Here is a 15,751-nt window from a genome sequence, read left to right as displayed (position 1 = left end):
CATTCTAACAAGACGATGTAATGCTGGAAGCTGTCATTTTCCCTATGGGATCCGGTAAGCCATGTTTATTACGATCATAAATAAGGGCTTCACAAGGGCTTATTAAGACTGTAGACTGTTTCTGGGCTAAATCGATTCATTATTAACACATATTTAGCCTTGAGGAATCATTTTATCTGGGTATTTTGATATAATAATATCGGCAGGCACTGTATTAGACACCTTATTCCTTAGGGGCTTTCCCAAAGCTTAAGCAGAGCCTCATTTTCGCGCCGGTGTGGCGCACTTGTTTTTGAGAGGCATGGCATGCAGTCGCATGTGAGAGGAGCTCTGATACTTAGAAAAGACTTGCTGAAGGCGTCATTTGGTATCGTATTCCCCTTTGGGCTTGGTTGGGTCTCAGCAAAGCAGATACCAGGGACTGTAAAGGGGTTAAAGTTTAAAACGGCTCCGGTTCCGTTATTTTAAGGGTTAAAGCTTCCAAATTTGGTGTGCAATACTTTTAAGGCTTTAAGACACTGTGGTGAAAATTTGGTGAATTTTGAACAATTCCTTCATGTTTTTTCGCAATTGCAGTAATAAAGTGTGTTCAGTTTAAAATTTAAAGTGACAGTAACGGTTTTATTTTAAAACGTTTTTGTACTTTGTTATCAAGTTTATGCCTGTTTAACATGTCTGAACTACCAGATAGACTGTGTTCTGAATGTGGGGAAGCCAGAATTCCTATTCATTTAAATAAATGTGATTTATGTGATAATGACAATGATGCCCAAGATGATTCCTCAAGTGAGGGGAGTAAGCATGGTACCGCATCATTCCCTCCTTCGTCTACACGAGTCTTGCCCACTCAGGAGGCCCCTAGTACATCTAGCGCGCCAATACTCCTTACTATGCAACAATTAACGGCTGTAATGGATAATTCTGTCAAAAACATTTTAGCCAAAATGAACCCTTGTCAGCGTAAGCGTGGCTGCTCTGTTTTAGATACTGAAGAGCATGACGACGCTGATATTAATATCTCTGAAGGGCCCCTAACCCAGTCTGATGGGGCCAGGGAGGTTTTGTCTGAGGGAGAAATTACTGATTCAGGGAACATTTCTCAACAGGCTGAACCTGATGTGATTGCATTTAAATTTAAGTTGGAACATCTCCGCATTCTGCTTAAGGAGGTATTATCCACTCTGGATGATTGTGAAAAGTTGGTCATCCCAGAGAAACTATGTAAAATGGACAAGTTCCTAGAGGTGCCGGGGCTCCCAGAAGCTTTTCCTATACCCAAGCGGGTGGCGGACATTGTTAATAAAGAATGGGAAAGGCCCGGTATTCCTTTCGTCCCTCCCCCCATATTTAAAAAATTGTTTCCTATGGTCGACCCCAGAAAGGACTTATGGCAGACAGTCCCCAAGGTCGAGGGAGCGGTTTCCACTTTAAACAAACGCACCACTATACCCATAGAGGATAGTTGTGCTTTCAAAGATCCTATGGATAAAAAATTAGAAGGTTTGCTTAAAAAGATGTTTGTTCAGCAGGGTTACCTTCTACAACCAATTTCATGCATTGTCCCTGTCGCTACAGCCGCATGTTTCTGGTTCGATGAGCTGATAAAGACGCTCGATAGTGATTCTCCTCCTTATGAGGAGATTATGGACAGAATCAATGCTCTCAAATTGGCTAATTCTTTCACCCTAGACGCCACTTTGCAATTGGCTAGGTTAGCGGCTAAGAATTCTGGGTTTGCTATTGTGGCGCGCAGAGCGCTTTGGTTGAAATCTTGGTCGGCTGATGCGTCTTCCAAGAACAAGCTACTAAACATTCCTTTCAAGGGGAAAACGCTGTTTGGCCCTGACTTGAAAGAGATTATCTCTGATATCACTGGGGGTAAGGGCCACGCCCTTCCTCAGGATCGGCCTTTCAAGGCAAAAAATAGACCTAATTTTCGTCCCTTTCGTAAAAACGGACCAGCCCAAAATGCTACGTCCTCTAAGCAAGAGGGTAATACTTCTCAAGCCAAGCCAGCTTGGAGACCAATGCAAGGCTGGAACAAGGGAAAGCAGGCCAAGAAACCTGCCACTGCTACCAAGACAGCATGAAATGTTGGCCCCCGATCCGGGACCGGATCTGGTGGGGGGCAGACTCTCTCTCTTCGCTCAGGCTTGGGCAAGAGATGTTCTGGATCCTTGGGCGCTAGAAATAGTCTCCCAAGGTTATCTTCTGGAATTCAAGGGACTTCCCCCAAGGGGGAGGTTCCACAGGTCTCAGTTGTCTTCAGACCACATAAAAAGACAGGCGTTCTTACATTGTGTAGAAGACCTGTTAAAAATGGGAGTGATTCATCCAGTTCCATTAAGAGAACAAGGGATGGGGTTCTACTCCAATCTGTTCATAGTTCCCAAAAAAGAGGGAACGTTCAGACCAATCTTAGATCTCAAGATCTTAAACAAGTTTCTCAAGGTTCCATCGTTCAAGATGGAAACCATTCGAACTATTCTTCCTTCCATCCAGGAAGGTCAATTCTTGGGAACAATTATAGACTCCTTAGAAATGAGGATTTTTCTGACAGAGGTCAGAAAAACAAAACTTCTAGACTCTTGTCGGATACTTCATTCCGTTCCTCTTCCTTCCATAGCTCAGTGCATGGAAGTGATCGGGTTGATGGTAGCGGCAATGGACATAGTTCCTTTTGCGCGCATTCATCTAAGACCATTACAACTGTGCATGCTCAGTCAGTGGAATGGGGACTATACAGACTTGTCTCCGAAGATACAAGTAAATCAGAGGACCAGAGACTCACTCCGTTGGTGGCTGTCCCTGGACAACCTGTCACAAGGGATGACATTCCGCAGACCAGAGTGGGTCATTGTCACGACCGACGCCAGTCTGATGGGCTGGGGCGCGGTCTGGGGATCCCTGAAAGCTCAGGGTCTTTGGTCTCGGGAAGAATCTCTTCTACCGATAAATGTTCTGGAACTGAGAGCGATATTCAATGCTCTCAAGGCTTGGCCTCAGCTAGCGAGGACCAAGTTCATACGGTTTCAATCAGACAACATGACAACTGTTGCGTACATCAACCATCAGGGGGGAACAAGGAGTTCCCTAGCGATGGAAGAAGTGACCAAAATCATTCTATGGGCGGAGTCTCACTCCTGCCACCTGTCTGCTATCCACATCCCAGGAGTGGAAAATTGGGAAGCGGATTTTCTGAGTCGTCAGACATTGCATCCGGGGGAGTGGGAACTCCATCCGGAAATCTTTGCCCAAGTCACTCACCTGTGGGGCATTCCAGACATGGATCTGATGGCCTCTCGTCAGAACTTCAAAGTTCCTTGCTACGGGGCCAGATCCAGGGATCCCAAGGCGGCTCTAGTGGATGCACTAGTAGCACCTTGGACCTTCAAACTAGCTTATGTGTTCCCGCCATTTCCTCTCATCCCCAGGCTGGTAGCCAGGATCATTCAGGAGAGGGCGTCGGTGATCTTGATAGCTCCTGCGTGGCCACGCAGGACTTGGTATGCAGATCTGGTGAATATGTCATCGGCTCCACCTTGGAAGCTACCTTTGAGACGAGACCTTCTTGTTCAGGGTCCGTTCGAACATCCGAATCTGGTTTCACTCCAGCTGACTGCTTGGAGATTGAACGCTTGATTTTATCGAAGCGAGGATTCTCAGATTCTGTTATCGATACTCTTGTTCAGGCCAGAAAGCCTGTAACTAGAAGGATTTACCACAAAATTTGGAAAAAATATATCTGTTGGTGTGAATCTAAAGGATTCCCTTGGGACAAGGTTAAGATTCCTAGGATTCTATCCTTCCTTCAAGAAGGATTGGAAAAAGGATTATCTGCAAGTTCCCTGAAGGGACAGATTTCTGCCTTGTCGGTGTTACTTCACAAAAAGCTGGCAGCTGTGCCAGATGTTCAAGCCTTTGTTCAGGCTCTGGTTAGAATCAAGCCTGTTTACAAACCTTTGACTCCTCCTTGGAGTCTCAATTTAGTTCTTTCAGTTCTTCAGGGGGTTCCGTTTGAACCCTTACATTCCGTTGATATTAAGTTATTATCTTGGAAAGTTTTGTTTTTAGTTGCAATTTCTTCTGCTAGAAGAGTTTCAGAATTATCTGCTCTGCAGTGTTCTTCTCCTTATCTGGTGTTCCATGCAGATAAGGTGGTTTTACGTACTAAACCTGGTTTTCTTCCAAAAGTTGTTTCTAACAAAAACATTAACCAGGAGATTATCGTACCTTCTCTGTGTCCGAAACCAGTTTCAAAGAAGGAACGTTTGTTGCACAATTTGGATGTTGTTCGCGCTCTAAAATTCTATTTAGATGCTACAAAGGATTTTAGACAAACATCTTCCTTGTTTGTTGTTTATTCAGGTAAAAGGAGAGGTCAAAAAGCAACTTCTACCTCTCTCTCTTTTTGGATTAAAAGCATCATCAGATTGGCTTACGAGACTGCCGGACGGCAGCCTCCCGAAAGAATCACAGCTCATTCCACTAGGGCTGTGGCTTCCACATGGGCCTTCAAGAACGAGGCTTCTGTTGATCAGATATGTAGGGCAGCGACTTGGTCTTCACTGCACACTTTTACCAAATTTTACAAGTTTGATACTTTTGCTTCTTCTGAGGCTATTTTTGGGAGAAAGGTTTTGCAAGCCGTGGTGCCTTCCATTTAGGTGACCTGATTTGCTCCCTCCCTTCATCCGTGTCCTAAAGCTTTGGTATTGGTTCCCACAAGTAAGGATGACGCCGTGGACCGGACACACCTATGTTGGAGAAAACAGAATTTATGTTTACCTGATAAATTTCTTTCTCCAACGGTGTGTCCGGTCCACGGCCCGCCCTGGTTTTTTAATCAGGTCTGATAATTTATTTTCTTTAACTACAGTCACCACGGTACCATATGGTTTCTCCTATGCAAATATTCCTCCTTAACGTCGGTCGAATGACTGGGGTAGGCGGAGCCTAGGAGGGATCATGTGACCAGCTTTGCTGGGCTCTTTGCCATTTCCTGTTGGGGAAGAGAATATCCCACAAGTAAGGATGACGCCGTGGACCGGACACACCGTTGGAGAAAGAAATTTATCAGGTAAACATAAATTCTGTTTTCTCTGTGTTGACCCTCAGCAGTCTTTTAAATGAACATAAAGGTGTAAAAAAAAAAGTACTTAATAAATAATAAAATGTTCTAAATATGTGCAGCAATGCACTACTGGCAGCTAGCTGAACACATCTGGTGAGACAATTACAAGAGGCATATTTAGCAACCTGCTAGCTCCCAGTAGTGTCTTACTGATGCCTGCTTTTCAACAAAGGAAACTAAAAGAATAAAGTAAATTTGATAGTAGAAGTAAACTGAAAAGTCACTTTTTAAATTGCTTCCTTTGTCTGAACGAACCATGAAAGTTTAATTTTATCTCTGTCAGTTTAAATGACTTCTGATGTCTAATTATATTTATAATTCTTAGGTAACACCACCTCTCCCACCTCCCTGTATGAACGATACAGTTCCCCTGCAGCCGGCACCGCCTGCAGACGGCTTTTCAAGGACACAGAAAGCCCAGCTGATTCCAGGAGCTCCTCTCAGTCTTCTCCGCATGCCCCTGCTGATGCTGTGGGTACTGCAGCCGTGCCTGGGCAGACATTAGTAACCATCCCTATGCAAGGTGAGGAAATAGTATTTGGTCTTCACAGGATATCCTATATAATAAAAGGCCATGTGTGTTTGTCCGAAGCTGTCATGCGCAGTAGAGAAGGCATGAATAAGGGAAAACATCCCGAAACGTTGCCCGTTATTTGTCTTATCTAATAAATATTAGATTTATGCTATCACCTTCCTGACTGTTCTTTGTTACTGTATTGGACCTGTGAGCAGAGGTCCTGTTGGTGACATGCATTTATCCCTGAGTGCTGACATCTTTATGTGTTGGAATGCGCAGTAGAGACACAGCACGAGGACAAACACACCTGGCCTTTGAGTCCCTAGCTGATCTGCGGCAGAAGTGGGTGTGACCGGGCGTGAGCAGGGGCGTGGCCGGCATGAATGGGGCATGGCCGGACGTGAAGGGGCGTGGTCGGGCACGGGGGGAGGGGAGAGAGAGGGGGGGGGAGAGGGGGGGATAGAGAGAGCAAAAGAGAGGGGGGAGAGAGAGCAAAAGAGAGGGGGGAGAGAGAGAGCGCAAAAGAGAGGGGGGAGAGAGAGCGCAAAAGAGAGGGGGGAAGAGAGAGCGCAAAAGAGAGGGGGGAAGAGAGAGCGCAAAAGAGGGGGGAGAGAGAGCACAAAAGAGAGGGGGAGAGAGAGATCTCAAAAGAGAGGGGGAGAGAGAGAGAGCAAAAGAGAGGGGGAGAGAGAGAGCTCAAAAGAGAGGGGGGAGAGAGAGAGCTCAAAAGAGAGGGGGAGAAAGAGAGTAAAAGAGAGGGGGAGGGAGAGAGTGCAAGGGGTGGGACCGCTGTACTGCAAAAAATGGCCAATGTGAACGGGCTTTAGGACTAGTAGCATATTATTGTTTGGCTAGCCTATAACTGTATTGGGGGTTTTTATATTAACTTGTTTGCTAACTAATATTGAATGGCGTTTTTCCCTTTTACTTGATCCTAAAATTATTCTCACTATGGGCAAATTCTCTAAAGCTCTCTTCTCAGGTGACATTCGCTAAAAATCATCCATCAGTACTACTGAGTTCTTCATGGAATTCTCTATCTGCAAATTTTACCTTAAAGGGAAATGAAACCCAAAAATGTTCTTTTGTGGTTTAGATAGAAGATACCATTTAAAAAAAAAATCCCATTTACTTCTATTATCAAATTTGTTTTGTTCCCATGGTATTCTTTGTAGAAGAGCTACCTAGGTAGGTGTCTAGAGCACTACATGGCAGAAATAGTGCTGCCATCTAGTGCTCTTGAAAATGGTTAACATTCTTGCAAACCTGCTGCCATATAGGCATGTGCATGCATCTAGCTTAAAACTCGTAATGTACGTAATATAAATCAGTTTAATAATACGCATTGAAATTTGTATTACAATTATGCAGCAAAATGCAAATTTAATGTCTATAGCAAAATTATTATTTAAAGTACACAGGAATAACTCCAATTTAATGTATAAAGTAAGAATTGTATTGTTTTGTGTGATATCAAAATGCAAAGTTGAAATAGCGAGTGGGCTGAACAGGGGCGATCCGTTTTACATATGTCGTATTTTCTAAACATGTTGTGCTTTTTTGGTGTCACGAAATGAAAGCTGGCGAGTTAGTTTCAAAATACACAACTTACTTAAGGCTAGATAACAAGTGGAGCGCTATTTATCGATCCCACATATTACAAGTTGAAAGTTAAAGGTTTTCGCAGAAGCGATAACGCGACGTGTGCAAAAAGCCGAACTTGGAATATCACAACATCGTTAACACATTCCCCCATAGACTTCAATAAAGCATGAAAAATGGGGAAAACACCCTTACTCATGCGCAAACCTGATCGCATTTTCTCAAGTGCGCTAACCTGACATGAAGTATTAATATTTCACATTCCAATGCTTTTCACATTGCAGAATATGTTCTATTTATTTTATTCATAAATACATATTTCTACATATATCTGATGTTTTTTTGGTAAAAAAAATAGATCTCCCCCTCTCAGTTTTTCTCTCCCCCCCCCTCTCTCCCCCTCTCTAAACACTATTAAATATGAATATTTCAGCTACTGCAAAGGACTCCAATGCACATATATATATACCCATATGTATACATATAAATACATCTGTACACACGCATAAATATATATATATATTTATGTATACAGTATATACAGTATATATATATACACATACATACAGAGAGAAGCACATTTAGACATATATATATATATATATACATATATATATATATATATATATATATATATATATATATACATGTATATATACATACAAATACATATTTAGACATGTATATGTATGTGTCTCTTCATTAAAACCCTTTGCCTTTTTTCTTACACCTAAAACCTCATATCTTTGAGCCCTTATAACTTTTTATTGCCAAATAAAACTGTTCTTTTAAATGTATTTTTAATGTTTTTTTGTACAACTTTTTAGTCAAGCGCAACAGTTAACCACTGCTCTGAAGTTGCAATATCCCGACACGCATTAAATTCAATTGCGCTCCAGCTAGCGCATTTACTTTCAACTTGTAATACACACACTACTTCCAATGCACACAAAGCGCCGAGATAAACCATTTTAGCTTGTGTGCAACAGTTAGCGCGCCACTCGTAATCTAGCCCTGCTGGTAGAGAAAGACATATGTGCAATACTAGAAGGAAATACAAGGTAAAGTATACTGAAAATGGCTTAATTTGATTGGTATGTGCTTAAAAGAAAATGTTGCTATAAGTGAGGTTTGCTCCCTTTCTCATTCACTCTTCCTGCACGATTCTTTATTGCAAAGTACTTTCTATGGGAGACAGCTCGGTATCCAGTTTGACTTCCAGGTTTAGCACTTGTTTTCTAGAGAACTGAGTGAGGTCTGCTTATCTAAGGTTCAGAATAATATTTCTTTCCATACTAGCTAATGGTAGAGTTTTAGAGAATCAAGCCCAATGAGTTTTCACTTCTAGATTTCCTTTGTAATATATAATTATATATGATGATTGTGTCAGCCTCCGTGGCTTTTCAGTAGCCCACAGAGAAGAACCTAAACACATGGCCATTCAAAGTGAAAAGTGGTACTAAGCCTTGAAATCTCAATATTACTTCAGAAGAGGAATTATAGGTGAAAAGGAAAACCATTTAATATGCTGATGTTTCAGATGTCATGTTTTGTAAACATTGCATCATCATCAGTTACATGGCTGTTGTTGGTCTAATGATGGACCTTGATTATTTTTTCTTACTTTCTGCTTTATGAACATTGTAATTACCTTTGGTTATGTAGTTGGTCAGTTTAAACAGTCTGAATTATTTTTATAATCATCCTCTCTCTTCTCAGGTATTGACAATGAGAGTGGCAGGATCACCTTACTGGTACAGGTAAACATGAGTGGTCAGACTCATGGTGTGTCAAGCTCGCTACAGCCTCTCTCTGCCCAAGCATTGACCGGACCTCTGAACACTCAGCAGATGCAGGTCACAGGGCAGGTCACCACTGTGCCTCAGAACCCACCATCTCCTGACCAAAAGGCCAAGCAAAGCTCAGCCAGCAGTAAGCTGAAGAAGGCTGGCTCCTTGTCGCTCTTCACCAGAAAGGTATGGGGCTTGATCAGAGGGCTTTGTAGTTCTATTTAGATTCTTTTTTGGTTAGCACATCTCAGATTTGCAACAGGGATATAACATCAACATTACATGGTTATAATTACAGCAATATACACATAATACAAAATTATCCATAGCAAAACCAAGTTTAGAGACACAACTGAATATTTCATAGATAATAAATAATTACTTATGGGATAACACAACACTGTGGTTGATTTGCCAGCATTAGTACAGTGTACTATGAACTTGACACTGAATATATGTGGTTATAAGAACATCCAAATGCTGGTTTATATTGATGGGTTTTACTGCCTCAGTTGTTTTATGATTGAGCTATCATTATTTTTATGGCTAGGTCTCTATAATATGTTATCCCCTACCACAATGTTTTAAACCTGTAATGTTAAACATTAAAATAGCATATTTGCTGATTCAATTCCCAATAAAAGCAAACTAGAGGGCCAAAAACAATTTGATCTAGACATGGGTCTTGTAGAAAAACATATAAAGCACCTTCAGATTTTTAACATTGACTATGGTAAATTTTATATAAATTGTTCATTTTGTTAGCTCTGTATGTGTGCCACAAATTAATAGTCCAGACCTAGTGATCAGCTGTTAAGAAGCTTTGCACCCATGCTGGAAATATATCAAACTTCAAAGTGAAAAAGATATTATCCTTTGCAATGTGGTACCACACACTTTACAAACACTGGCTACTATTAATTCTAGTAAAAATCTGTAGCAATTTACTAGTCCTATATGAGATCAAACGGAATATAAAGTGCTGTTTTTGCAAGCTTCATATATATGTAGCAAATCGTGTTACATTGTATATACTCTGGATGGGACATGTCTGTGTACATGGTAATCTTAATTTGGAAAATGTTACTCTTCGTTATGTTTCTCATAGCCTGTGGGACCCTGAGCAAGACAAATTTGTGGAGCCCCTAAACCTAGCGCGATTATTTCCCTCCCCTTGTATGGTTTACACCTGTCCTAACTTTCAGTGTGTCCAATATACATAATAACACTATATATTACACCTGCTGATATGATAAACACTTCTTCATAAACTAAATACAGGTTGCACATTGTAGTTTTTTATACCCTAACTCCCACTTGCTTTCCCCTAGAATTACTCTGTATACACTGTTACCAATAAACCAGTGAACTCTGGGTATTAATTTATCTTTATATTTAACATTAGAAACTATGTACTGTTATCCCGTAAACTTAATTTAATTCACTGTCGTACATTTAGGTTTATAATCTTGCCAGCACCCGTCTCCGTGATCTCTGCCAGAAGCTGGATATTGCTGATGAGCTGCGCAAAAAGATCTGGACTTGCTTTGAATACTCCCTTGTCCATTGCCCTGATCTTATGAAGGATCGTCACTTAGATCAGCTCATAATGTGTGCTGTGTATGTTATGGCTAAGGTAATATTGTATTAATAGCCATAATAATAGGATGATAGTCACTACACCTAATACGCATGTTTTTATTTTTTTCCAAAACCAGTAAACTACACGTAAAACCTTTGTGATTGATGTAGTTGTGAATTGAAAAAGCTTTATGATGTATATTAGTGAGCAGTTGCCATTCAGCATATTTTTTCTACTTCAATCTGTACAGTGAAAATAAAAAAAACCCCAGCAAATCCCTTATCAACGCTATCAGTGTTAAATTCATACTTTTCTTTGCTGTAATCGTATGGAATTTTACTATAATCTTATGGGATTTCATTGTGATCTCACAAGACTTCAGAGTAAACGTCCTCAAAAGAAAGTGACAAATTCATATTCCTTTATCAGCCTTGGGACAAGCATCTGAATTAGATACTATCTTTATAGTCCTTCTACAACGGGATGTTTTTATTTTACAGACAGCTGTTTAAGTGATATTTCATAAGCAGCATATAAATATATATATATAAATATATATGTGTGAAAAGAGAGCAAAGGGTAATTCAGCGCTAGGTGTCCCCCCCGAGAGGTATATAAATTGTTATGTGGATGAATGAACTGGCTGCCCTTATACCTAAAATGAGGGCACTTGCAGGGTCCCCACCCTGCTTTGTCCTATTTCAATAAGCGGAGAAAACTATTTGTAGGAAGAGTGGTATTCAGGCTCACTGTTCAAAAGATTAATAACCAATATATTAATAATGGTACTAGAGTAGTAGGTGTGCTGAAAGGCTTGAAGAATTTTTTTTTTTTTTTTTTTTTTAATTCTATGCAATATAATATAATATATCTAGTACAAGTATTTGTACCAGCAGCGTCTGAATGAGGGTGTACCAATCAGGTCAAATAGTGGACCTAAAGATATTTTTTGTCCTTGCTTCACAGTTAAGGTACTAGTAATTCACTTAATATGACATCATAGAGTTCACAAAATTCACAGGTGTAATAAGTCCCAATGTTCAAGTAGATTATGTAGGATAAACAAATGATAGTTTTCTTGTCTAATCCTTATGTAGTAAATGAATGCCCACTTACTAGATATTACCTCAATCCTATGAGGTAAGTGGAAAACGTCTTTAGTATAGTTGTCCCTCAGCAATCTGGAACCGTTGCTTCTCTGCCTCTTTAGTGTGGTATGAAAACACTGCTTTCCTGCTTCCTTAGGCCTAGATTTGGAGTTCGGCGGTAAAAGGGCTGTTAACGCTCTGCGGGCTTTTTTCTGGCCGCACCATAAAATTAACTCTGGTATCGAGAGTTCAAACAAATGCTGCGTTAGGCTCCAAAAAAGGAGCGTAGAGCATTTTTACCGCAAATGCAACTCTCGATACCAGAGTTGCTTACGGACGCGGCCGGCCTCAAAAACGTGCTCGTGCACGATTCCCCCATAGGAAACAATGGGGCTGTTTGAGCTGAAAAAAAACCTAACACCTGCAAAAAAGCAGCGTTCAGCTCCTAACGCAGCCCCATTGTTTGCTATGGGGAAACACTTCCTACGTCTGCACCTAACACTCTAACATGTACCCCGAGTCTAAACACCCCTAGCCTTACACTTATTAACCCCTAATCTGCCGCCCCCGCTATCGCTGACACCTGCATATTTTTTTTAACCCCTAATCTGCCGCTCCGTAAACCGCCGCAACCTACGTTATCCCTATGTACCCCTAATCTGCTGCCCTAACATCGCCGACCCCTATATTATATTTATTAACCCCTAATCTGCCCCCCTCAACGTCGCCGACACCTGCCTACACTTATTAACTCCTAATCTGCCGAGCGGACCTGAGCGCTACTATAATAAAGTTATTAACCCCTAATCAGCCTCACTAACCCTATCATAAATAGTATTAACCCCTAATCTGCCCTCCCTAACATCGCCGACACCTACCTTCAATTATTAACCCCTCATCTGCCGAGCGGACCTCACCGCTACTATAATAAATGTATTAACCCCTAAAGCTAAGTCTAACCCTAACACTAACACCCCCCTAAGTTAAATATAATTTTTATCTAACGAAATAAATTAACTCTTATTAAATAAATTATTCCTATTTAAAGCTAAATACTTACCTGTAAAATAAATCATAATATAGCTACAATATAAATTATAATTATATTATAGCTATTTTAGGATTAATATTTATTTTACAGGCAACTTTGTTATTATTTTAACCAGGTAAAATAGCTATTAAATAGTTAAGAACTATTTAATAGTTACCTAGTTAAAATAATAACAAATTTACCTGTAAAATAAATCCTAACCTAAGATATAATTAAACCTAACACTACCCTATCAATAAAATAATTAAATAAACTACCTACAATTACCTACAATTAACCTAACACTACACTATCAATAAATTAATTAAACACAATTCCTACAAATAAATACAATTAAATAAACTAGCTAAAGTACAAAAAATAAAAAAGAACTAAGTTACAGAAAATAAAAAAATATTTACAAACATAAGAAAAATATTACAACAATTTTAAACTAATTACACCTACTCTAAGCCCCCTAATAAAATAACAAAGCCCCCCAAAATAAAAAATTCCCTACCCTATTCTAAATTAAAAAAGTTACAAGCTCTTTTACCTTACCAGCCCTGAACAGGGCCCTTTGCGGGGCATGCCCCAAGAATTTCAGCTCTTTTGCCTGTAAAAAAAAACATACAATACCCCCCCCCCCCCCCAACATTACAACCCACCACCCACATACCCCTAATCTAACCCAAACCCCCCTTAAATAAACCTAACACTAAGCCCCTGAAGATCTTCCTACCTTATCTTCACCTCACCGGGTATCACCGATCCGTCCTGGCTCCAAGATCTTCATCCAACCCAAGCGGGGGTTGGCGATCCATAATCCGGTCCAGAAGAGGCTCCAAAGTCTTCCTCCTATCCGGCAAGAAGAGGACATCCGGACCGGCAAACATCTTCTCCAAGCGGCATCTTCGATCTTCTTCCATCCGGAGCGAAGCGGCAGGATCCTGAAGACCTCCAGCGCGGAACATCCATCCGGACCGACGACTGAACGACGAATGACTGTTCCTTTAAGGGACGTCATCCAAGATGGCGTCCCTCGAATTCCGATTGGCTGATAGGATTCTATCAGCCAATCGGAATTAAGGTAGGAATTTTCTGATTGGCTGATGGAATCAGCCAATCAGAATCAAGTTCAATCCGATTGGCTGATCCAATCAGCCATTCAGATTGAGCTCGCATTCTATTGGCTGTTCCGATCAGGGTAGGGAATTTTTTATTTTGGGGGGCTTTGTTATTTTATTAGGGGGCTTAGAGTAGGTGTAATTAGTTTAAAATTGTTGTAATATTTTTCTTATGTTTGTAAATATTTTTTTATTTTCTGTAACTTAGTTCTTTTTTATTTTTTGTACTTTAGCTAGTTTATTTAATTGTATTTATTTGTAGGAATTGTGTTTAATTAATTTATTGATAGTGTAGTGTTAGGTTAATTGTAGGTAATTGTAGGTAGTTTATTTAATTATTTTATTGATAGGGTAGTGTTAGGTTTAATTATATCTTAGGTTAGGATTTATTTTACAGGTAAATTTGTTATTATTTTAACTAGGTAACTATTAAATAGTTCTTAACTATTTAATAGCTATTTTACCTGGTTAAAATAATAACAAAGTTGCCTGTAAAATAAATATTAATCCTAAAATAGCTATAATATAATTATAATTTATATTGTAGCTATATTATGATTTATTTTACAGGTAAGTATTTAGCTTTAAATAGGAATAATTTATTTAATAAGAGTTAATTTATTTCGTTAGATAAAAATTATATTTAACTTAGGGGGGTGTTAGTGTTAGGGTTAGACTTAGCTTTAGGGGTTAATACATTTATTAGAATAGCGGTGAGCTCCGGTCGGCAGATTAGGGGTTAATAATTGAAGGTAGGTGTCGGCGGTTAGGGAGGGCAGATTAGGGGTTAATACTATTTATGATAGGGTTAGTGAGGCGGATTAGGGGTTAATACATTTATTATAGTAGCGCTCAGGTCCGCTCGGCAGATTAGGGGTTAATAAGTGTAGGCAGGTGTCGGCGACGTTGAGGGGGGCAGATTAGGGGTTAATAAATATAATATAGGGGTCGGCGATGTTAGGGCAGCAGATTAGGGGTACATAGGGATAACGTAGGTGGCGGCGATTTGCGGTCGGAAGATTAGGGGTTAATTATTTTAAGTAGCTGGCGGCGACGTTGTGGGGGGCAAGTTAGGGGTTAATAAATGTAATAAAGGGGTCGGCGGGGTTAGGGGCAGCAGATTAGGGGTACATAAGTATAACGTAGGTGGCGGTCGGCAGATTAGGGGTTAAAAATTTTAATCGAGTGGCGGCGGTGTGGGGGGACCTCGGTTTAGGGGTACATAGGTATTTTATGGGTGTTAGTGTACTTTAGGGTACAGTAGTTAAGAGCTTTATGAACCGGCGTTAGCCAGAAAGCTCTTAACTCCTGCTATTTTCAGGCGGCTGGAATCTTGTCGAAACGACTCTAAATACCAGCGTTAGAAAGATCCCATTGAAAAGATAGGCTACGCAAATGGCGTAGGGGGATCTGCGGTATGGAAAAGTCGCGGCTGAAAAGTGAGCGTTAGACCCTTTAATCACTGACTCCAAATACCAGCGGGCGGCCAAAACCAGCGTTAGGAGCCTCTAACGCTGGTTTTGACGGCTACCGCCGAACTCCAAATCTAGGCCTCAGTATGGTAGAGGTTTCTTTCTCCTTCCTTTTAGTGTGCTTGGTTATTCACTCAGCTCCCAGTCAACCGTGATGTGGGATCTTCTTCATCAGAGGAAAATTATCCTACATAATCTACTTGATCATTGGGACTTATTACACCTGTGAATTTTGTGAACTTTGTGAACTCTATGATGTCATATTAAGTGAATTACTAGTACCTTAACTGTGAAGCAAGGACAAAAAATATCTTTAGGTCCACTATTTGACCTGATTGGTACACCCTCATTCAGACGCTGCTGGTACAAATACTTGTACTTGTACTAGATATATTATATTATATTGCAT

The 15,751-nt window shown here is 40.4% G+C and overlaps 1 protein-coding gene across 4 annotated transcripts in view; it reads left to right on the top strand.

The window, feature by feature from the left end:
- RBL2 (RB transcriptional corepressor like 2) overlaps nt 1–15,751 on the top strand; it is a 194,340-nt gene that overhangs the window by 130,782 nt on the left and 47,807 nt on the right. For all 4 annotated transcript variants that reach the window (XM_053699499.1, XM_053699498.1, XM_053699497.1 and 1 more), the window contains 3 exons: nt 5,460–5,657; nt 8,973–9,229; nt 10,503–10,679. In XM_053699499.1, the coding sequence (XP_053555474.1) occupies nt 5,460–5,657; nt 8,973–9,229; nt 10,503–10,679 (632 nt within the window). The remainder of the gene's footprint in view (nt 1–5,459; nt 5,658–8,972; nt 9,230–10,502; nt 10,680–15,751) is intronic.

This window comes from Bombina bombina, chromosome 1, assembly GCF_027579735.1.
Source record: "Bombina bombina isolate aBomBom1 chromosome 1, aBomBom1.pri, whole genome shotgun sequence".
Taxonomy (NCBI): Eukaryota; Metazoa; Chordata; class Amphibia; order Anura; family Bombinatoridae; genus Bombina; species Bombina bombina.
This window is presented reverse-complemented; position numbering and strand designations above follow the sequence as displayed.